The sequence below is a fragment of the Salmo trutta genome, chromosome 15 (genome assembly GCF_901001165.1).
Source record: "Salmo trutta chromosome 15, fSalTru1.1, whole genome shotgun sequence".
NCBI classification, from domain to species: domain Eukaryota; kingdom Metazoa; phylum Chordata; class Actinopteri; order Salmoniformes; family Salmonidae; genus Salmo; species Salmo trutta.
Genome location: NC_042971.1, coordinates 52,706,942 through 52,731,941, shown reverse-complemented (window position 1 = coordinate 52,731,941; position 25,000 = coordinate 52,706,942). Strand labels below are relative to the sequence as shown.

The following is a 25,000-nucleotide window of genomic DNA, read 5'->3' as shown; positions in this document are numbered from 1 at the left end:
GGGGAATATACATACAATACCGTTCAAAAGTTTGGGGTCACTAAGAAATGTCCTTGTTTTTGAAAGAAAAGCAAATGTTTAGTCAATTAAAATAACATCAAATTGATCAGAAATACAGTGTAGACATTGATCATGTTGTAAATGACTATTGTAGCTGGAAACAGGTGATTTTTAATGGAATATCTACGTAGGCGTACAGAGGCCCATTATCAGCAACCATCACTCCTGTGTTCCAATTGCACGTTGTGTTAGCTAATCCAAGTTTATCATTTTAAAAGGCTAATTGATCATTAAAAAACCCTTTTGCAATTATGTCAGAAAGCTGAAAACTGTTGTCCTGATTAAAGAAGCAATAAAACTGGCCTTTAGACTAGTTGAGTATCTGGAGCATCAGCATTTGTGGGTTTGATTACAGGCTCAAAATGGCCAGAAACAAATAACTTTCTTCTGAAACTCATCAGTCTATTCTTGTTCTGAGAAATTAAGGCTATTCCATGTGAGAAATTGCCAAGAAACTGAAGATCTCGTACAAAGCTGTGTACTACTCCCTTCACAGAAGAGCGCAAACTGGCTCTAACCAGAATATTAAGAGTGGGAGGCCCCGGTGCAGAACTGAGCAAGAGGACAAGTACATTCAAGTGTAGTTTTAGAAACAGACGCCTCACAAGTACTCAACTGGCAGCTTCATTAAATAGTACCCGCAAAACACCAGTCTCAACATCAACAGCGAAGAGGCGAATCCGGGATGTTGGCCCGGGAAATCAGTCGTTTCCAGCCACAAAAGTCATTCACAACATTAACAATGTCTACACTGTTTCTGATCAATTTGATGTTATTTTAATGGACTAAACATTTGCTTTTCTTTCAAAAACAAGGACATTTCTAAGTGACCCCAAACTTTTGAATGGTAGTGTACATAAACAGATAAGTATTGGTGGTATTTACAATGTTGTCTGTGTTCCACTGGTTGCCCTTTTCTCATGGCAACGGGCCACACATCTTGCTGCTGTGACTGCACATTGTGGTATTTCGCCTAAAAGATATGGTAGTTTTTATCAGTGTTGGATTTGTTTTCAAATTCTTTGTGGGTCTGTGTAATCTGAGGGAAATATGTGTCTCTAATGTGGTCAGACATTTGCCAGGAGGTTAGGAACTGCAGCTCAGTTTCCACCTCATTCTGTGGGCAGTGTGCACATAGCTTGTCTTCTCTTGAGAGCCAGGTCTGCCTATGGCGGCCTTTCTCAATAGTAAGGCTATGCTCACGGAGTCTGTACATAGTCAAGGATTTGTAAAATGTTGGGTCAGTCACAGTGGTCAGGTATTCTACCACTGTGTACTCTCTGTTTAGGGCCAGGTAGCATTCCAAGTTGCTCCATTTTTTGGTTGATTCTTTCCAGTGTGCCAAATAGTAATCTTTTTGCTTTCTCATAATTTGGTTGTGTTGCTGTCCTGGGGCTCTGTGGGTGTCACGTCCTGACCAGTAAAGGGGTTATTTGTTATTGTAGTTTGGTCAGGACGTAGCAGGGGGGGTGTTTGTTTTATGTGGTTCGGGGTTTGTTGGGATATGTGTTTATGTAGAGGGGTGTTTGTTTAGAGTATTCCGGGGTTTTTGGTTATGTTCTATGTTTTGTATTTCTATGCTCTGTCTATGTTGTGTATTTCTTTGTGTTGGCCTGGTATGGCTCTCAATCAGGAACAGCTGTACATCATTGTTGCTGATTGGGAGTCATACTTAGGTAGCCCTGTTTTCACCTGTAATTTGTGGGAAGTTGTTTTTGCACTGCTGTGTTTAGCCTGAAATACTGTGCGTTCGTTCGTTTTCTTGTTTTGTGTCGTTAAGTGTTCTAATAAAAGTTAATATGAGCACTCAACCCGCTGCGCCTTGTTCCACTATATACGACGACCGTTACAGTGGGGTGTGTTTATGTTGGTGAACAGAGCCCCAGATACTGGTGGAATGTGTGGGCATCGCTTCCTTTTAGGTGGTTGTTGAATGTTACAGCTCTTTTCTGGATTTTGATAACTAATTCTGCTCTGCATGCATTGTTTGGGGTTTTGTGTTGTACACAAAGTATATTTTTGCAGAATTCTGCATGCAGAGTTTCAATTGGGTGTTTGTCACATTTTGTAAATTATTGGTTAGTGAGTGGACCCGGGACCTCAACCATAAAGGGCAATGGGTTTTATAACTGATTAAAGTATTTTTAGACAGATCATAATTGGGATGTCAAGTTTTATGTTCCTTTTGATGTCATAGAAGGCTGTTCTTGCCTGGTCTCTCAGATCGTTACCTGTGGTGTTGATGTTTTGGCCAAGGTAGGTATAATTCTTGGTGTGCTCTCGGACAAGTGTCTAGAAAGAATTTGTATTTGTTGTCCTGGCAACTGGACCTTTTTTGTATCTCTCTCTCTCTCTCTCTGTCTGTCGCTGTCTCTCTCTCTCTTTACACTCTTTATCCCCCCCTCTGCGTGCTATACATTTATGTAAGGAGAACACACCATACCAAAGGAACGTCTGGAATTATCTCACTTCAAATGAGCGGTGTGTACTTTTCTGTCAATCCCTTTGGCCTCTCTTCTGAGGACTATCATTTCTGTTTTCTAAGCTCTTACTGTTCTCGGTTTTGTGCATACATTTTATTTATCAATTCAGGTTGGTCTACTAAAAATGATTTTTTAAGAAAGACCTTCATAATCATAAGCAACCCCCACGCTGCTGTCTGTCTGTCTCTCCCTCTGTCTGTTACGGTACAATTAGCCTGAATCTCTTCCCATTAGCCGTTAGCATCTCCACATGCCCTGCTCTCCCTACCGTTTCCATTCAGCTCCATCGACGTGTGGGCTGGGCCTGTCTCTATGCATCCTAACAAACATCTGTCATAGCATGGAGAGGATGGAGGGTCCAGGCTGCTCTGACCAGCAGACAGCTCATCCTCACTGGGAAGATGAATGTGGTCTATAAGAGCTGTGTCATCCCAACGGCTGAATGGAGCTGGGATGGAACTCTGGTATAGGGATGGCTGGATCGTTGTGTGAGGGTTCTGTGTGGGTTTGTGTTTGCATGTGTCTTGTGTTTGTGTGTATGCATGTGTGGTGTGTTTGTGTGTGAGTGCGTGTATGCTTGCACACGTTTCTGTACTCACCGTCTCCGTTAGCGATGGGCGTGGCGCCACACTTGCTCTCACACTGCTGCATGTTGGGGGGTCTGAGGGCGTCGGGACAGTCACTGGAGGGCTGGCCTGTGTAGGAGAGACACTGCACTGTCCGCATCTGCTGGCCCAGACCACACTGCGCTGAACACTGTGGTGAAACATACACACACACACACACTATTAACCACCCTTCACCAAATACTAAACCAGATAAACACTATTAACCACCCTGCACCAAATGCTAAACCAGATAAACACTATTAACCCCCCTGCACCAAACACTGAACCACATAAACATTATTAACCCCTCTGCACCAAACACTGAACCACATAAACACTATTAACCACCCTGCACCAAACACTGAACCACATTAACACTATTAACCACCCTGCACCAAACACTGAACCACATAAACACTATTAACCACCCTGCACCAAACACTGAACCACATAAACATTATTAATCACCCTGCATCAAACACTGAACCAGAAAAACACTATTAACCATCCTACCAAACACTGAACTACATAAACACTATTAACCACCCTGCATCAAACACTGAACCACATAAACATTATTAATCACCCTGCACCAAACACTGAACTACATAAACACTATTAACCACCCTGCATCAAACACTGAACCACATAAACATTATTAACCACCCTGCACCAAACACTGAACCACATAAACACTATTAACCACCCTGCACCAAACACTGAACCACATAAACATTATTAACCACCCTGCACCAAACACTGAACCACATAAACATTATTAACCACCCTGCATCAAACACTGAACCACATAAACACTATTAACTACCCTGCACCAAACACTGAACCACATAAACACTATTAACCACCCTGCACCAAACACTGAACCACATAAACATTATTAACCACCCTGCACAAAACACTGAACCACATAAACATTATTAACCACCCTGCACCAAACACTGAACCACATAAACATTATTAACCACCCTGCATCAAACACTGAACCACATGAACACTATTAACCACCCTACACCAAACACTGAACCAGATAAACACTATTAACCACCCTACACCAAACACTGAACCACATAAACATTATTAATCACCCTGCACAAAACACTGAGCCACATAAACATTATTAACCACCCTGCACCAAACACTGAACCACATAAACATTATTAACCACCCTGCACCAAACACTGAACCACATAAACATTATTAACCACCCTGCACCAAACACTGAACCACATAAACATTATTAATCACCCTGCACCAAACACTGAACCACATAAACATTATTAATCACCCTGCACCAAACACTGAACCACATAAACATTATTAATCACCCTGCACCAAACACTGAGCCACATAAACATTATTAACCACCCTGCACCAAACACTGAACCACATAAACATTATTAATCACATACTGCATTCAAAAGACACAGACAGAGTTATTACCCCTCAACACAGCCACACTGTTAAAACTCCTACCCACTACATGTGTTAGAACTTAGAGTAACTGAGTCACTGAGACAGTCAAACAGCACTTTACTCCTGGCTGTGTCATTCTGATGACGTCCTGCATGGGCCAAGCCAAGCCAAGCTTAGCCTGAGTTTGCAGATTCTCACTGCCCCCTGTTTTACTTTCTCAGCAGACACTCAACAGTTCTGACTAATCACTAGGGATACTGTAGCTTATCCTATGAGAGAGAGAAAGAGAGAGAGAGAGAGAGAGAGAGAGAGAGAGAGAGAGAGAGAGAGAGAGAGAGAGAGAGAGCTGAGCGAGAGATAGAGAGATGGAGGTGAGAGATAGAGAGAGAGAGAGATGCGAGAGAGATGAAAGAGAGAGAGATAGAGATGAGAGAGATAATAATATAATTAAATAATATAATTAACATGCATAGAAATAGAATGAACATTCTATGTAGAATGTAGTCAATTACATCAGCTAGGAATATGTAGTCAATTACATCAGCTAGGATTATGTAGTCAATTACATCAGCTAAGAATATGTAGTCAATTACATCAGCTAGAAAAATGTAGTCAATTACATCAGCTAGGAATATGTATTCAATTACATCAGCTAGGAATATGTAGTCAATTACATCAGCTAGGAATATGTAGTCAATTACATCAGCTAGGATTATGTAGTCAATTACATCAGCTAGAAATATGTAGTCAATTACATCAGCTAGGAATATGTAGTCAATTACATCATCTAGGATTATGTAGTCAATTACATCAGCTAAGAATATGTAGTCAATTACATCAGCTAGGAATATGTAGTCAATTACATCAGCTAGAAATATGTGGTCAATTACATCAGCTAGAAATATGTCGTCAATTACATCAGCTAGGAATATGTAGTCAATTACATCAGCTAAGAATATGTAGTCAATTACATCAGCTAGAAATATGTAGTCAATTACACCAGCTAGAAATATGTAGTCAATTACATCAGCTAAGAATATGTAGTCAATTACATCAGCTAAGAATATGTAGTCAATTACATCAGCTAAGAATATGTAGTCAATTACATCAGCTAGGAATATGTAGTCAATTACATCAGCTAGGAATATGAGTCAATTACATCAGCTAGGAATATGTAGTCAATTACATCAGCTAAGAATATGTAGTCAATTACATCAGCTAGGAATATGAGTCAATTACATCAGCTAGAAATATGTAGTCAATTACACCAGCTAGAAATATGTAGTCAATTACATCAGCTAAGAATATGTAGTCAATTACATCAGCTAAGAATATGTAGTAAAATATGTAGTCAATTACATCAGCTAAGAATATGTAGTAAAATATGTAGTCAATTACATCAGCTAAGAATATGTAGTCAATTACATCAGCTAAGAATATGTAGTCAATTACATCAGCTAGGAATATGTAGTCAATTACATCAGCTAGGATTATGTAGTCAATTACATCAGCTAGGAATATGTAGTCAATTACATCAGCTAGAATTATGTAGTCAATTACATCAGCTAAGAATATGTAGTCAATTACATCATCTAGGAATATGTAGTCAATTACATCAGCTAGGAATATGAGTCAATTACATCAGCTAGGAATATGTAGTCAATTACATCAGCTAAGAATATGTAGTCAATTACATCAGCTAGGAATATGTAGTCAATTACATCAGCTAGGAATATGTAGTCAATTACATCAGCTAGGAATATGAGTCAATTACATCAGCTAGGAATATGTAGTCAATTACATCAGCTAAGAATATGTAGTCAATTACATCAGCTAGGAATATGAGTCAATTACATCAGCTAGAAATATGTAGTCAATTACACCAGCTAGAAATATGTAGTCAATTACATCAGCTAAGAATATGTAGTCAATTACATCAGCTAAGAATATGTAGTCAATTACATCAGCTAGAAATATGTAATCAATTACATCAGCTAGGAATATGTAGTCAATTACATCAGCTAGGAATATGTAGTCAATTACATCAGCTAGAAATATGTAGTCAATTACATCAGCTAGGAATATGTAGTCAATTACATCAGCTAGAAATATGTAGTCAATTACATCAGCTAGGGGTTATCAGTGCAACTCAAAAGTTCTCCTGTCAATGTTATTCTCTGTACCGTAGTAGTTCTCTTTGTTGTCTGTAACATACTAGTCTTATTACAGAAAGAGTTTCTCTGGTCACGTTCTCTAGTAGACTTTACGGATACTTCTAGATATACCTGGATGTTATTTAGTGGCCTTGTTGTGGGATTGCAGTGGTGGACTTTGTTGTGGTAGTAAAGTGGGGGTGAGAGGTCAGACTCCAGAGGTTAGAGGTCATGGGCTCTGGTTCAAGGTTCTAATGGAAACCATATGTACGCTCACACACAAACAACAACATCCGGTGCCCCAACTTCAATCAGACGGCCTGGGGCTCTATTCAATCCGTATCGTGGAAGTTCAGCACCAAAGCCCAATTGTATTTTAAAGGCAATTCTCCCACGTTGGCGGAGAACCCATTCACGGTAAACGCTGCATATGTCGGCTCAATCTGAAATGAGCTTAAAATGTATAGCAAACACTTCAGCGATACATATTGAACTGAGCCCATGGCTGATAACCTCTCTGTGGCCCGTCAAATGAAAGGGTCAGTATCAGTGCGGCCTAATATACACCAGAAACACCAGTTTTAAATCTGTTTGGATTAAGGACTTTCTCACGCACTGGCCAAGGAGATGTCTCTCTCTCTCTGTCTCTCTCCCTCTCCCTCCCTCTAGCCTCTCTTTGCCTCTGTAATTACTTCCTTCACCTCCTCCTCTACTCCTGTCTCTCACCCGTCTCTTCCTGAGCTGTAGAAAGGGCAGATTGAAGTGAAGACAGTGCTTTCCTCCACAGTCTCGCTGGCGGAGGCCAAAAGGTCACTGGTTCAAATCCCACTTAAGACCATGCATTGACGTAGGCCATCTGTCAGGGCCGGCCTGGGCCCTAATAAAGACTGTCTAATTTGGAGGGGATGACATGCAGGCTGGGATGTGAGGCTCCACAGAGCCTGATCTGAAGGGAGGGTAAGCCTGGTGGCCCGGTGGGCACAGAGGTCAGACACAAGTTGATGGGATGGCTGAGATCTGACTGGGGCCGCGGTACTCAATCACACACACACACACCGGCATGCACTCAAGCACAGGCAGGCAGACTGGTTGGACAGGCACATGTGATCAGCACTAGGGACACCAGTTTATGATCAGAGTGTAAATTCTGTTGACTGTTCACCAAAACAGGGGATGTGGTGTCTGTTCTTCTTACAACAGTTCATTTTAATTGCCTTTACAAAAATGTTGTTGTTTTGATATCCCCATGTCAAGATATTGAAGCAATGAAAAGTGAATGGAAAAGGGAAAGGAAGCAATGATTTCTGAAGGGGGGAACAATCGTACCTGTCCCCATTCCCCTAGGATCCATCTAGGTGGTGGACAGCGTCCCAGACTGCAGCGGGTCCTGATGGGGGGCTTGTTGTGGGCGGGACAGTGGGCAGGGGGGAAGGTCTTGGTCAGGTTGCTGCTCTTACACAGCACGATGCGGTGCTTGAACCCAGGGCCACATTTGGGTGTACACTGGGGGACAGAAGGAACAACACACAAGCTCAATAAAACTATTCAACTTATTCTAGGTCTCTATTGAAACCACTGCTGTAACTCAAAGGGATGTCAACAAGTGAAAAGGGGCAGTCCTTCTCTCACCTCTGACCAATCCAGAGTGACCCACTGAGGGGGGCAGGACTGGTTGTTGCAGGCTTCTCGTTCTATTGGTCGGTGCGTCAGACAGTGGCTGTCCTCCAGGGTCTCCTCCTCGGCAGGCCCCATTTTCCTGATACAGAGAACCGTCCGCGTCCGTATCCCGCCATCACACGTCTTCCCACAGTCCAACCAGTCCCCAATAAACCACCTACAACAACACAACCACACAATGGTGTAAAGTACTTAAGTAAAAATACTTTAAGGTACTACTTAAGTCGTTTTTATGGGTATCTGTACCCTACAACAACTTTTACATCACTACATTCCTAAAGAAAATAATGTACTTTTTACTCCATATATTTTCCCTGACACCCAAAAGTACACATTACATGTTGAATGCTTAGCAGGACAGGAAGATGGTCCAATTCATACACTTATCAAGAGAACATCCCTGGTCATCTCTACTACCTCTGATCTGGTGGGCTCACTAAACACGAACACTGTTTGTAAATGATTGTCAAAATGTTGAAGTGTGCCCATGGCCATCCTTAAATAAAAGATTTGCTTAGTATAAGGAATGTGAAATGATTTATACTTTTACATTTACTTTTGATACTTAAGTATATATATTTTTATTTTTATTTTATTTCACCTTTATTTAACCAGGTAGGCCAGTTGAGAGCAAGTTCTCATTTACAACTGCGACCTGGCCAAGATAAAGCAAAGCAGTGCGACACAAACAACAACACAGAGTTACACATGGGATAAACAAACATACAGTCAATAACACAATAGAAAAGTCTATATACAGTGTGTGCAAATGAAGTAAGTTTAGGGAGGTAAGGTAATAAATAGGCCATAGTGGTGAAATAATTACAACTTAGCAATTTAAACAATGGAGTGATAGATGTGCAGAAGATGAATGTGCAAGTAGAAATACCGCGGTGCAAAGGAGAATTTAAAAAAAAGATATATATATGGGGATGAGGTAGTTGGGTGGGCTATTTACAGATGGGCTATGTACAGATGCAATGATTTGTAAGCTGCTCTGACAGCTGATGCTTAAAGTTAGTGAGGGAGATATGAGTCTCCAGCTTCAGTGATTTTTGCAGTTCGTTCCAGTCATTGGCAGCAGAGAAATGGAAGGAAAGGCGGCCAAATGAGGAATTGGCTTTGGGGGTGACCAGTGCTACGGGTGGGTGTTGCTATGGTGACCAGTGAGCTGAGATAAGGCGAAGGTGTACACTGAGTGCACAAAACATTAGGAGCAACATACTAATATTGCCCTCAGGACAGCCTCAATTCGTTGGGGCTTGTCTCTATAAGGTGTCTAAAGCGTGGCACAGGGATGCTGGCCCATGTTGACTTCAATGCTTCCAACAGTTGTGTCAAGTTGGCTGGATGCCCTTTGGGTGGTGGACCTTTCTTGATACACACAGAAAAACTGTTGAGCGTGAAAAACCCAGAAGTGTTGCAGTTCTTGACACTCTCAAACCAGTGTGCCTGACACCTACTACCATACCCCATTCAAAGGCACTTAAATCGTTCGTCTTGTCCATTCACCCTCTGAATGGCACATGTCTCAATTGTCTCGAGGCTTAAAAATCCTTCTTTAACCTGCCTCCTCCCCTTCATCTAGACTGATTAAAATGGATTTAACATAAATAAGGGATCATAGCTTCACCTGGATTCACCAGGTCAGTCTATGTCATGGAAAGAGCATGTTCCTAATGTTTTGTACACAGTGTGTATTCTGTAGTAAATAAGAGTGTTTTCTTGTATATATATACCAAGACTAATTCAGAACACAGCGACAGGGTCGTCTCCAGGGTCGTCTCCAGGGTCGCTCTTAGGCTCTGGAACTCCCTCTATCCAGCCATCTGTGACCCCTCCCCCCTCCTCTATTTATTCACGTTTCTGTTTCGTCTGATGTTGTTTTTTTGTTTTATTTTCACAAGCGACTTTGGGTCATTGAAAAGCGCTGTATAAGTCACATGTAAAATATTATTATTATTATTACTATTATTATTACTACAACCAACACAGATATATAGACTGTGAGCCGTTACAGCCCTGAATCCATTTCACATCATCTACAGGAATGTATCCAAAATGAACAATGTCTCCCAATATCTGGGTTGCCAACAATCATGTTTACACGCTCATGTTGAGACAGTACTGTGAACACTATGTTAGCGTTCCTGATTGAAAAATCACAGCATGTGTTTGTTGCAGTTTCAGTTAGATACTGCAATGGACAACAAGGGATTGTCTGAGATTCTGAGAAGAGAAGAAAGGAATCCGCTAACCAGCTGAATACACATAGAAAGTGGCCCTTAATGAAGTGAGTTGATAAATTCAAAGATAGCTTTCTTGGACATTGGGTGAAGCCAGGAACGGCTTAAGACCAGAACTTCACATCGGTTCATTACAGATGCCCATCCGTAATGACTCACTCATATACACCCCTATATACACACACACCACTATTGGCAGACTGCTTCAGCCCATTGGCCAACAGTATTTAATCCCTTCAGCCTATTGGCCAACAGTATTTAATTCCTTCACCCCATTGGCCAACAGAATTTAATCCCTTCACCCTATTGGCCAACTATTTTTAATCCATTCAGCCTATTGGCCAACATAATTGAATCCCTTCAGGCCATTGGCCAACAGTAATTAATCCATTCAGCCTATTGGCCAACTGTTTTTAATCCATTCAGCCTATTGGCCAACTGCTTTTAATCCATTCAGCCTATTGGCCAACAGAATTTAATCCATTCAGCCCATTGGCCAACAGTAATTAATCCCTCTTTTTCCAATGGAACATCTGAGACATGATTGAACTCTGTCTGACCGTTCCCCCAGCCCTCGCAAAGAAGCTAAGCACATTTGGCCACAACACACACACACACCTACACACACACACAGTAAGACCTCTCTGTGAGGAAGGCGAACCCACCAGTTCTGCCCTCTCCCATAGCAACAATTCACCTGGTCATTATAATTACAGAGAGAAGAGTTACCATGCCAACAATTTCATTCCACAGAATGCTTTCTCAACCAATGGCCTGATAAACATCTGTGCATGTAGAATGTTCATTCTATTTCTATGCATGTACTTGTATTTGTGAGAGGTTGAATGCACCAAGCTGTCTGTTTTAACTACTGACACACAGCTCAGACAACCATGCATACCTCACAAGACATGCCACAAGAGGTCTCTTCACAGTCCCCAAGTCCAGAACAGACTATGGGAGGCGCACAGTACTACATAGAGCCATGACTACATGGAACTCTATTCCATGTAATAATGTTTATGTGGTTCAGTGTTTGGTGTAGGGTGGTTAATAATGTTTATGTGGTTCAGTGTTTGGTGCAGGGTGGTTGATAATGTTTATGTGGTTCAGTGTTTGGTGCAGGGTGGTTAATAATGTTTATGTGGTTCAGTGTTTGATGCAGGGTGGTTAATAATGTTTATGTGGTTCAGTGTTTGGTGCAGGGTGGTTAATAATGTTTATGTGGTTCAGTGTTTGGTGCAGGGGGGTTAATAATGTTTATGTGGTTCAGTGTTTGGTGCAGGGTGGTTAATAATGTTTATCTGGTTCAGTGTTTGGTGCAGGGTGGTTAATAATGTTTATGTAGTTCAGTGTTTGGTGCAGGGTGGTTAATAATGTTTATGTGGTTCAGTGTTTGGTGCAGGGTGGTTAATAATGTTTATGTGGATCAGAAATGCATCAGAAATGTTTATCTTGTCATGTCAGTCCCTGACAGTCACTCAATTAGCCCATGTCAGAAAAACCTTTTTTAATTGGTAAATTAGTGTAGCCAGCTATGTAAACTTGGTAATCATGGCTGAATTACTGACCGGGCATGAAGGGCACGTGCCCAGGGCCCTGAGTTTCACCATTGATTGTGTTAGTCACTCTCACTCAGATATCATATTAACATCGCATAAGTCATGGCAGAATGTGTACAATTGCAGGAAATTAGTAAAAAAATTGCTAAATCTTGTTTCCGACTCATGTCAAAATGTGTAGAATTGCAGAAACTTGCTTTAAAATTGCAACATTAAATCTCTCTTAGGGCCCCCAAAAGGCTGAATCTTCTGTACTGTATTGAGCAGTACTGTGCTGTATAGTACTGTATTGAGCCGTATTGACCTGTATAGTACTGTATTGAGCCGTTTTGTCCTGTATAGTACTGTATTGAGCAGTACTGTGCTGTATAGTACTGTATTGAGCCGTATTGACCTGTATAGTACTGTATTGAGCAGTACTGTGCTGTATAGTACTGTATTGAGCCGTATTGACCTGTATAGTACTGTATTGAGCCGTTTTGTCCTGTACAGTACTGTATTGAGCAGTACTGTGCTGTATAAGACTGTATTGAGCCGTATTGACCTGTATAGTACTGTATTGAGAAGTTTTGTCCTGTACAGTACTGTATTGAGCAGTACTGTGCTGTATAAGACTGTATTGAGCCGTATTGACCTGTATAGTACTGTATTGAGCCGTTTTGTCCTGTATAGTACTGTATTGAGCAGTACTGTGCTGTATAGTACTGTATTGAGCAGTACTGTGCTGTATAGTACTGTATTGAGCCGTATTGACCTGTATAGTACTGTGTTGAGCCGTTTTGTCCTGTATAGTACTGTATTGAGCAGTACTGTGCTGTATAGTACTGTATGTGATGTGAAGGTCTTACAGTACGTACTCTGGGGGGCAGAGTTCAGTGTTGCAGGACCTCTGGTTCCCTGGAGGTTTGCTTTCTGCTTCACAGTAGCTGTTCTGCACCACAGAGTTATCATCCAGACGCTTACACACCACTCCCTGCTTCTGGGAACCTAGCAGGCAAGGGAGTACAAACACAACACCCAGTTAATATCCAATCTCTTACTGTGTGATGCACTGCTTCCTGAGAACCCTGACAGAGAAGTAGTCTGGGACATCCCTGACCTTGGAGCAACGTAAGCTTATAGGCAAATGCATTCAAAGATGTCAGAAGTAAGCCGCCTGGCTCAAGAGTCTAACAGAGAAGAGGAGCAAAAACCCACACAACAGCCATGTCCCTGATTAACTACTGATTCCTGAAAATGTAAGAAAATACAGTATCGAAATCACTGTGTTATTCTCCTGCACGTGACCCATGTTACTCTCCTGCACGTGACCCAGAGTGCAGTGTGTCCTGTGTGTCTGTGTTTGGGTGGAGAAGTAAGGTATGGTTTCAGTCTGTAGTAGAAGCAGACGTGTAAATGCCTGGTACCTTGCAGGGTATCTTGGCAAATCACTTTTACAGAGCTGCAGCTCTTTACTTTGGCTGCTGGAGTCTGATATCGCTGTCACCCAACCCTCTGTGTGTGTGTGTGTGTGTGTGTGTGTGTGTGTGTGTGTGTGTGTGTGTGTGTGTGTGTGTGTGTGTGTGTGTGTGTGTGTGTGTGTGTGTGTGCGAGAGCGTGTGTGTGTGTGTGTGTGTGTGTGTGTGTGTGTGTGTGTGTGCGAGAGCGTGTGTGTGTGTGTGTGTGTGTGCGAGAGCGTGTGTGTGTGTGTGTGTGTGTGTGTGTGTGTGTGTGTGTGTGTGTGTGTGTGTGTGTGTGTGTGTGTGTGTGGCCTCTCTATGGGGTCTAAATGGGACATATCCTACACCATACTGGTCTGACCGGTGTAACGATATATGCATGTGTGTGTATGGTGACAGAGAGAGAGTGTGTGTCTGCCTGCTTGCCTGAGTGTCTGTCTGTGAGCGTGTGTACATGTGAAGGTATTTGTATAGTGGTACAAACACCAATAGTACAGCTGACATATGGATTGGTGGTAGAGTATCATGCTTGGAGAGGGTAGGGAAACTGAAGTGGCCAGGATGGATGTCAGAAGAGCTTGTATTAGCACAGCGATGTATTAAATGAAACTTTCTGATTAAGAGTGTCAGCTAAATTCACCGGCTATATGATTCAAGGCCCACATCCAAAGTCTAAGGATCTGTTGTGTTGAGTTTGATACAGTGTAAAACGTATCCAGAATGTCATCTACATTGCAATACAACGGTATACACATCTACATGGCATCTAGAGCTCTTTGCTTTGGTCCAGCATAGATCTCCTTTCTCAAAAACTATCTTTTTAAAAACTTTTTTACTTCTCTGTGTGTTTTTTTTGTTGCTAGAATATTGCAGGCATTTAGTGGCCATTCTTGAGAGGAACAGTATTTATTGTTTCATAAAAGCCCATTGCTTTTGGTGGTAAAATGATTTGGTTTAGTCATTGTTGAGGCAGTGGTGGACATTTCACTGTGGTTTCAGAGTTAGGAGGTTTCAATATGCAGTAGGACAAGGGTTTTGGAGCAGCAGTCATCTGTGTGTTTGGCTTGTCTCTCTCTCACCACAACCACTGTATCTCTGACAAGTCAGACTGTATGCTAGCTAGCCCTGGTTAACCAGAAGACATTCAAAGCAGCTCATTCATAGAAATTACACCATATTCTTGTGCTTGGCTTAAATATGTAAAACACATATTCGTTTTTTCTTAAAAGCTAAATCTCCATTTAGAAAGCAATAACGTTATGATCCTACACACCCATGTCAAAGTATCTTTCTGGGTTAGCCCCAAATTATTCTCCACTATTTCCAGAAGTATTGGTTGGTCAGGATTGGAAAGAAACAATGTATCTCATGTTGGAGAAAGATACTATTATTTAAAAGAAAACAATAAATGGCCTCCCGAGTGGAGCAGCGGTCTAAGGCCCTGCATCGCAGTGCTTGAGGCGTCACTACAGCCCCAGGCTGTATCACAGCTGGCCGTGACCGGGAAACCCATGAGTTTGGCCCAGTGCCGTCAGGGTTAGGGGATGGGCTGGGCGCCTGCAAGCCGACTCCAATCGCCAGTTGTATGGTGTTTCCTCCGACACATTGGTGCAGCTGGCTTCCGGGTTAAGCGAGCAGTGTGTCAAGAAGCTGTGCGGCTTGGCAGGGTCGTGTTTCGGGGGACGCATGGCTCTCGACCTTTGCCTCTCCCGAGCCCATACGGGAGTTGCAGCGATGGGACAAGACTGTAACTACCAAATGGGAAGAAATTGAAATTGAAAATAATTCAATAATAATAATAAATAACTGAAAAACAGCCCCAGCCTGTAACCATATTGTAAAGAAAAATAACATATGTTGTATTGTCACATACACTGGATAGGTGCGGTGAAATGTGTTGTTTTACAGCATCAGCCATAGTAGTACAGCGCCCATGGAGCAAATTAGAGTTACAGTTGAAGTCGGAAGTTTACATACACTTTAGCTAAATATATTTAAACTCAGTATTTCACAATTCCTGACATTTAATCCCAGTAAAAATTCCCTGTCTTAGGTCAGTTAGGATCACCACTTTATTTTAAGAATGTGAAATGTCAGAATAATAGCAGAGAGAAATATTTATTTCAGGTTTTATTTCTTTCATCACATTCCCAGTGGGTCAGAAGTTTACATACACTCAATTAGTATTTGGTAGCATTGCCTTTAAATTGTTTAACTTGGGTCAAACGTTTCGGGTAGCTTTCCACAAGCTTCCCACAATAAGTTGGGTGAATTTTGGCCCATTCCTCCTGACAGAGCTGGTGTAACTGAGTCAGGTTTGTAGGCCTCCTTGCTTGCACACGCTTTTTCAGTGCTGCCCACAAATGTTCTATAGGATTGAGGTCAGGGCTTTGTGATGGCCACTTGACTTTGTTGTCCTTAAGCCATTTTGCCACAACTTTGGAAGTATGCTTGGGTTCATTGTTCATTTGGAAGACCCATTTGCGAGCAAGCTTCAACTTCCTGACTGATGTCTTGAGATGTTGCTTCAATATATCCACATAACTTTCCATCCTCATGATGCCATCTATTTTATGAAGTGCACCAGTCCCTCATGCAGCAAAGCACCCCCACAACATGATGCTGCCACCCCCGTGCTTCACGGTTGGAATGGTGTTCTTCGGTTTGCAAGCCTCCCCCTTTTTCCTCCAAACACAACGATGGTCATTATTGCCAAACAGTTCTATTTTAGTAGTCGGCCTTTTTTATGACGGTTTTGGAGCAGTGGCTTCTTCCTTGCTGAGCGGCCTTTCAGGTTATGTTGATATAGGACTTGTTTTACTGTGGATATAGATACGTTGTACCGGTTTCCTCCAGCATCTTCACAAGGTCCTTTGCTGTTGTTCTGGGATTGATTTGCACTTTTTGCACCAAAGTACATTTATCTCTAGGAGACAGAACTCCTTCCTGAGCGGTATGACGGCTGCATGGTCCCAAGGTGTTAATACTTGCGTACTATTGTTTGTACAGATGAACGTGGTACCTTCAGGTGTTTGGAAATTGCTCCCAAGGATGAACCAGACTTGTGGAGGTCTACAATTTTTCTTCTGAGGTCTTGGCTGATTTCTTTTGATTTTCCCATGATGTCAAGCAAAGAGGCACTGAGTTTGAAGGTAGGCCTTGAAATACATCCACAGGTACACCTCCAATTGACTCAAATGATGTCAATTAGCCTATCAGAAGCTTCAATAGCCATGACATCCTTTTCTGTAATTTTCCAAGCTTTTTAAAGGCACAGTTAACTTAGTGTATGTGAACTTCTGACCCACTGGAATTGTGGTATAGTGAATTGTAAGTGAAATAATCTGTCTGTAAACAATTGTTGGAAAAATTACTTGTGTCATGCACAAAGTAGATGGCCTAACCGACTTGCCAAAACTATAGTTTGTTAACAAGAAATTTGTGGAGTGGTTGAAAAATGAGTTTTAATGACTCCAACCTAAGTGAATGTAAACTTCCGACTTCAACTGTAAGTGCCTTGCTCAAGGGCACATCGCAAGATTTTTCACCTTCTCCGCTCAGGTATTCGAACCACCTTTTGGTTACTGGCCCAACGCTCTAACCACTAGGCTACCTGCCGCCCTATTCCATTAACAGATAGCTAGAACAGCACTGTTAATAGAGAAAGGGGGATACCTAGTCGGTGGTACACCTGAATGCCTTCAACTGAAATGTGTCTTCTCTGAATCAGAGAGGTGCAGGGGCCTGCCTTAATCGACATCCACGTCATCGGCACCCGGGGAACAGTGGGTTAACTGCCTTGCTCAGGGGCAGAACGACAGATTTTTACCTTGTCTGTTCGGGGATTCGATCCAGCAACCTTTAGGTTACTGGCCCAACGCTCTAACTAATAAGCAATAAACGTCTGACACCTAAATTAATGCTCCCCAGAGTCTCCATATTTCCAGTGATGTTTTCAGTAGGCACAATGATGAGCGTAGCCAAACTGTTTTGCAACAGAAAGCAGAAATCCGCTTCTTTATTGAAGTAGTACCTCAAGTACCTCCCAGTTCAAATGATTTACCCTGCTTGGTGGCTACTGAACAGGACCCAGGACAGATACATTCACTGAGTATACCAAACATTGGCTTTTAGCTTTTATTTATTCGCACCAAAGAAAAGAAGTGAAAGACAAAACAGTACAGATAAATAACTGGTAAAAACGGTGTGCAGGTTTCCGGTCACAACTTGCAGACTTGTTTACGCTGCTGTGCGTTTTTGTTGCCGATCTTACTTTGCTACCTAACGGTTTTTACTTTTTCATTACCGTATATTTTTACTTTTTACCCTCACTCAACTTTTTTCATTCAACTTTCTTACTCCGGAGGTTTTATCTGGACATGGTTCGTCAGGACTTCAAACAGCCGAAGCTAAGTAACATTAACATGATGCCTTCTAATTGCAGTCGTTGTACTTATAATATACAGGAGAACGATCGCCTTACGGCAAGGATAGCTGTGCTGCAAGCCCAGCTTCAGACGCAATCGTTAGGCAAGGGTAATTTCAGTGTAGGAAAGGATGAAACAGCGTCTGTGCCACCAGCAAGTACAGATAATAACGTTAGTATAAACCCCCTCGCACGGTCCCCGCAGCCGGACAACTTTCTCATGGCTTCTGGAGGGAAACGCTGTAGGAATGCTCAACCGGTGTCGCTTATTCAGCCGACAGAAACTTTCAACCAGTTCTCCCCATTAAGTGAGTCGGAGTCGGAGGCCGAGACTTCTCTGGTCTCTACTCCTCCCGCTGTGGGGTCTGAGACGCCGACGGCTCCCACCATTAGCTCTGACAAATTGAAAACCCTAGTCATTGGCGACTCCATTACCCGCAGTATTAGACTTAAAACGAATCATCCAGCGATCATACACTGTTTACCAGGGGGCAGGGCTACCGACGTTAAGGCTAATCTGAAGACGGTGCTGGCTAAAGCTAAAACTGGCGAGTGTAGAGAGTATAGAGATATTGTTATCCACGTCGGCACCAACGATGTTAGGATGAAACAGTCAGAGGTCACCAAGCGCAACATAGCTTCAGCGTGTAAATCAGCTAGAAAGATGTGTCGGCATCGAGTAATTGTCTCTGGTCCCCTCCCAGTTAGGGGGAGTGATGAGCTCTACAGCAGAGTCTCACAACTCAATCGCTGGATGAAAACTGTGTTTTGCCCCTCCCAAAAGATAGAATTTGTAGATAACTGGCCCTCTTTCTGGGACTCACCCACAAACAGGACCAAGCCTGGCCTGTTGAGGAGTGATGGACTCCATCCTAGCTGGAGGGGTGCTCTCATCTTATCTACGAACATAGACAGGGCTCTAACTCCTCTAGCTCCACAATGAAATAGGATGCAGGCCAGGCAGCAGGCTGTTAGCCAGCCTGCCAGCTTAGTGGAGTCTGCCATTAGCACAGTCAGCGTGGTCAGCTCAGCTTTCCCCATTGAGACCGTGTCTGTGCCTCGATCTAGGTTGGGCAAAATTAAAAATGGCGGTGTTCGCTTTAGTAATCTCACTAGTATAAAGACCTCCTCCATTCCTGCCATTATTGAAAGAGATTGTGATACTTCACATCTCAAAATTGGGTTACTTAATGTTAGATCCCTCACTTCCAAGGCAGTTATAGTCAATGAACTAATCACTGATCATAATCTTGATGTGATTGGCCTGACTGAAACATGGCTTAAGCCTGATGAATTTACTGTGTTAAATGAGGCCTCACCTCCTGGTTACACTAGTGACCATACCCCCCGTGCATCCGGCAAAGGCGGAGGTGTTGCTAACATCTACGATAGCAAATTTCAATTTACAAAAAAAAAACTATGACGTTTTCGTCTTTTGAGCTTCTAGTCATGAAATCTATGCAGCCTACTCACTCACTTTTTATAGCTACTATTTACAGGCCTCCTGGGCCATATGCAGTGTTCCTCACTGAGTTCTCTGAATTCCTATCGGATCTTGTAGTCATAGCAGATAATATTCAAATTTTTGGTGACTTTAACATTCACATGGAAAAGTCCACAGACCCACTCCAAAAGGCTTTCGGAGCCATCATCGACTCAGTGGGTTTTGTCCAACATGTCTCTGGACCTACTCACTGCCACAGTCATACTCTGGACCTAGTTTTGTCCCATGGAATAAATGTTGTGGATCTTAATGTTTTTCCTCATAATCCTGGATTATCGGACCACCATTTTATTGTGTTTACAATTGCAACAAATAATCTGCTCAGACCCCAACCAAGGAACATTAAAAATCGTGCTATAAATTCTCAGACAACCCAAAGATTCCTTGATGCCCTTCCAGACTCCCTCTGCCTACCCAAGGACGTCAGAGGACAAAAATCAGTTAACCACCTAACCGAGGAACTCAATTTAACCTTGCGCAATACCCTAGATGCAGTTGCACCCCTAAAAATTAAAAACATCTGTCATAAGAAACTAGCTCCCTGGTATACAGAAAATACACGAGCTCTGAAGCAAGCTTCCAGAAAATTGGAACGGAAATGGCGCCACACCAAACTGGAAGTCTTCCGACTAGCTTGGAAAGACAGTACCGTGCAGTATCGAAGAGCCCTCACTGCTGCTCGATCATCCTATTTTTCCAACTTAATTGAGGAAAATAAGAACAATCCGAAATTTCTTTTTGATACTGTCGCAAAGCTAACTAAAAAGCTGCATTCGCAAATGGAGGATGGCTTTCACTTCAGCAGTAATACATTTGTGAACTTCTTTGAGGAAAAGATCATGATCATTAGAAAGCAAATTATGGACTCCTCTTTAAATCTGGGTATTCCTCCAAAGCTCCATTGTCCTGAGTCTGCACAACTCTGCCAGGACCTTGGCTCAAGGGAGATACTAAAGTGTTTTAGTACTATATCTCTTGACACAATGATGAAAATAATCATGGCCTCCAAACCCTCAAGCTGCATACTGGACCCTATTCCAACTAAACTACTGAAAGAGCTGCTTCCTGTGCTTGGCCCTCCTATGTTGAACATAATAAACGGCTCTCTATCCACCGGATGTGTACCAAGCTCACGAAAAGTGGCAGTAATAAAGCCTCTCTTGAAAAAGCCGAATCTTGACCCAGAAATTATAAAAAACTATCGGCCTATATCGAATCTTCCATTCCTCTCAAAAATTTTAGAAAAAGCTGTTGCACAGCAACTCACTCCCTTCCTGAAGACAAACAATGTATACGAAACGCTTCAGTCTGGTTTTAGACCCCATCATAGCACTGAGACTGCACTTGTGAAGGTGGTAAATGACCTTTTAATGACGTCAGACCGAGGCTCTGCATCTGTCCTCGTGCTCCTAGATCTTAGTGCCGCTTTTGATACCATCGATCACCACATTCTTTTGGAGAGATTGGAAACCCAAATTGGTCTACATGGACAAGTTCTGGCCTGGTTTAGATCTTATCTGTCGGAAAGATATCAGTTTGTCTCTGTGAATGGTTTGTCCTCTGACAAATCAATTGTAAATTTCGGTGTTCCTCAAGGTTCCGTTTTAGGACCACTATTGTTTTCACTATATATTTTACCTCTTGGGGATGTCATTCGAAAACATAATGTTAAATTTCACTGCTATGCGGATGACACACAGCTGTACATTTCAATGAAACATGGTGAAGCTCCAAAATTGCCCTCGCTAGAAGCCTGTGTTTCAGACATAAGGAAGTGGATGGCTGCAAACTTTCTACTTTTAAACTCGGACAAAACAGAGATGCTTGTTCTAGGTCCCAAGAAACAAAGAGATCTTCTGTTCAATCTGACAATTAATCTGGATGGTTGTACAGTCGTCTCAAATAAAACTGTGAAGGACCTCGGTGTTACTCTGGACCCTGATCTCTCTTTTGAAGAACATATCAAGACTGTTTCAAGGACAGCTTTTTTCCATCTACGTAACATTGCAAAAATCAGAAACTTTCTGTCCAAAAATGATGCAGAAAAATGTATCCATGCTTTTGTTACTTCTAGGCTAGACTACTGCAATGCTCTACTTTCCGGCTACCCGGATAAAGCACTAAACAAACTTCAGTTAGTGCTAAATACGGCTGCTAGAATCCTGACTAGAACCAAAAAATGTGATCATATTACTCCAGTGCTAGCCTCCCTACACTGGCTTTCTGTTAAGGCAAGGGCTGATTTCAAGGTTTTACTGCTAACCTACAAAGCATTACATGGGCTTGCTCCTACCTATCTTTCCGATTTGGTCCTGCCGTACATACCTACACGTACGCTACGGTCACAAGACGCAGGCCTCCTAATTGTCCCTAGAATTTCTAAGCAAACGGCTGGAGGTAGGGCTTTCTCCTATAGAGCTCAATTTTTATGGAATAGTCTGCCTACCCATGTGAGAGACGCAGACTCAGTCTCAACCTTTAAGTCTTTACTGAAGACTTATCTCTTCAGTAGGTCCTATGATTAAGTGTAGTCTGGCCCAGGAGTGTGAAGGTGAACGGAAAGGCTGGAGCAACGAACCGCCCTTGCTGTCTCTGCCTTGCCGGTTCCCCTCTTTCCACTGGGATTCTCTGCCTCTAACCCTATTACAGGGGCTGAGTCACTGACTTACTGGTGTTCTTCCATGCCGTCCATGGGAGGGGTGCGTCACTTGAGTGGGCTGAGTCACTGACGTGGTCTTCCTGTCTGGGTTGGCGCCCCCCCCCCCCCCTTGGGTTGTGCCATGGCGGAGATTTTTGTGGGCTTTACTCGGCCTTGTCTTCGGACGGTAAGTTGGTGGTTGTAGACATCCCTCTAGTGGTGTGGGGGCTGTGCTTTGGCAAAGTGGGTGGGGTTATATCCTGCCTGTTTGGCCCTGTCCGGGGGTATCATCGGATGGGGCCACAGTGTCTTCTGATCCCTCCTGTCTCAGCCTCCAGTATTTATGCTGCAGTAGTTTATGTGCCGGGGGGCTAGGGTCAGTCTGTTTCATCTGGAGTATTCTCTTGTCTTATCTGGTGTCCTGTGTGAATTTAAATATGCTCTCTCTAATTCTCTCTTTCTCTCTTTCTTTCTTTCTTTCTCTCGGAGGACCTGAGCCCTAGGACCATGCCTCGGGACTACCTGGCATGATGACTCCTTGCTGTCCCCAGTCCACCTGGCCATGCTGCTGCTTCAGTTTCAACTGTTCTGCCTGCGGCTACGGAACCCTGACCTGTTCACCGGACGTGCTTGTTGCACCCTCGACAACTACAATGATTATTATTATTTGACCATGCTGGTCATTTATGAACATTTTAACATCTTGACCATGTTCTGTTATAATATCCACCCGGCACAGCCAGAAGAGGACTGGCCACCCCTCATAGCCTGGTTCCTCTCTAGGTTTCTTCCTAGGTTTTTGGCCTTTCTAGGGAGTTTTTCCTAGGGAGTTTTTCCTAGCCACCGTGCCTCTTTCACATGCATTGCTTGCTGTTTGGGGTTTTAGGCTGGGTTTCTGTACAGCACTTTGAGATTTCAGCTGATATACGAAGGGCTATATAAATAAATTTGATTTGATTTGATTTGATTTGCAGGTGAGGTTGGAAGCCCAAAAGCGCTGATATGTTTGTTCAATCCGTTAAACAAATCATATTCATTATAATTGTACATGATATGCTCAGTACACAAGAAAAAACATGTTTGATTATGTGTGTGAGAGTTAGGCTACATGGAGGGGATTATTGGTAGTTTGGTTCATCAGGCTGACCCCCAGTCTTCACTTGAAGTTATTGAGGGATGAGGTTTTGGCAATCTAAAGATAATTATTCCAGAGTATGGTACCTCTGTATCTGATAGACAATTGACTATGTGAGGTGCGTCAATGGGGAGGGTGAAGATCGTCACAGTGTCTTGTGTTATATAGATAGACACCTTCCTAATACTGAGTTGCCCCCCCCCCCCCCCTCTTTTGCCTTCAGAACAGCCTCAATTAGTCAGGGCATGGACTCTACAAGGTGCCAAAAGCGTTCAACAGGGATGGTGGCCCATGTTGACTCTAATGCTTCCCACAGTTGTGTCAAATTGGCTGGATGGTAGAGCATACCTTGATACACACGGGAAACTGTTGAGCATGAAAAACCCAGCAGCGTTGCTGTTCTTGACTCAAATGTTGCGCCTGGCACCTACTACCAAACCCCGTTCAAAGGCACTTACATCTTTTGTCTGAATGACACACATACACAGTCCATGTCTCTATTGTCTCAAAGCTTAAAAATCCTTCTTTAACCTGTCTCCTCCCCTTCATCTATACTGATTGAAGTGGATTTAACACTTAAGGGATCATAGCTTTCACCTGGATTCACCTGGTCAGTCATGGAAATGAGCAGGTGTTCCTAATGTTTTGTACACCCAGTGTACATAGGCATGTGGTTGGTGCAGTGCCTACCTCCAGCGCAGGTGGCGGAACAGTCGGACCAGGCCAGATGGTTCCAGGAGAAGCCCACCTCATTGTCTCCACTTCCTGTCCTCTGGATGGGAACGTTGAACTTATAACGGATCCCGGTGTTCTGTTCCTGGAGAAGAACCTGGAGGTGAGACGAAGACGTTATTTGATTACATGCATTTATAGCATTGGTTTCAGTTCCATATCAAATCATTTCAAGGGCATTCTTTCATGTCGTGACTTCCCTGTCAAAATAAAGGTTAAATAAAATGTGAAAAAACTGAAATCAAACAACTCAAATGGAATTGACCTAAACCTTAATCCACAGAAAATGTCCCCACTAAAGAGTTATTTGCTGTTTCTCTGCTATACTGAAGCAGAGACTCAAATTTGATCCAATGGGCAGCGGCGGCACTGTGTTTATGTTAGTGTATGTGATGCAGAAAGGGACCAGAATTCTGTACAGCTTTCAGTTGCCACAAAGGAATGGTGGTGGGATGGACAGCTCTGTCTATTCCTAACCCTAACCAGGTTAACGCCAGCCTTATTCCAGTGAAGCTGTGGGGTCTGGTATTTCATGTCCAGGGAAAAGCCACTGTGGTCCTGAGTGCCAATGAGTGGGACGGCTTAGAGAAATACACACAACACACAACACACACAACACACAGCACACACAACACACACAACACACACACACAACACACACTTAACACACAGCACACACAGCACACACAACACGCACACACACACAATACACACACACACACACAACACACACACATAACACACACAACACACACAATACACACACACACACACACACACAGACATGCACATGCACACACGCAGATACTCACACATTTCATTACACCCACATGCACACAGACACATACACAAACACACAAGCTTTGTACTTACACACTCAGACTTTCCCATGCCAGAAAACGC

General features: G+C 42.8%; 1 protein-coding gene across 2 annotated transcripts in view; it reads right to left on the bottom strand.

The window, feature by feature from the left end:
* The window catches only part of LOC115149323 (A disintegrin and metalloproteinase with thrombospondin motifs 6-like), a 163,718-nt gene that overhangs the window by 8,992 nt on the left and 129,726 nt on the right, over positions 1 to 25,000 (bottom strand). For both annotated transcript variants that reach the window (XM_029692096.1, XM_029692097.1), the window contains exons 20-24: positions 24,056 to 24,194; positions 13,081 to 13,210; positions 8,368 to 8,572; positions 8,065 to 8,241; positions 3,143 to 3,299 (exon numbers count right to left, since the gene is read on the bottom strand). In XM_029692096.1, coding sequence (XP_029547956.1) covers positions 3,143 to 3,299; positions 8,065 to 8,241; positions 8,368 to 8,572; positions 13,081 to 13,210; positions 24,056 to 24,194 — 808 coding nt within the window. The remainder of the gene's footprint in view (positions 1 to 3,142; positions 3,300 to 8,064; positions 8,242 to 8,367; positions 8,573 to 13,080; positions 13,211 to 24,055; positions 24,195 to 25,000) is intronic.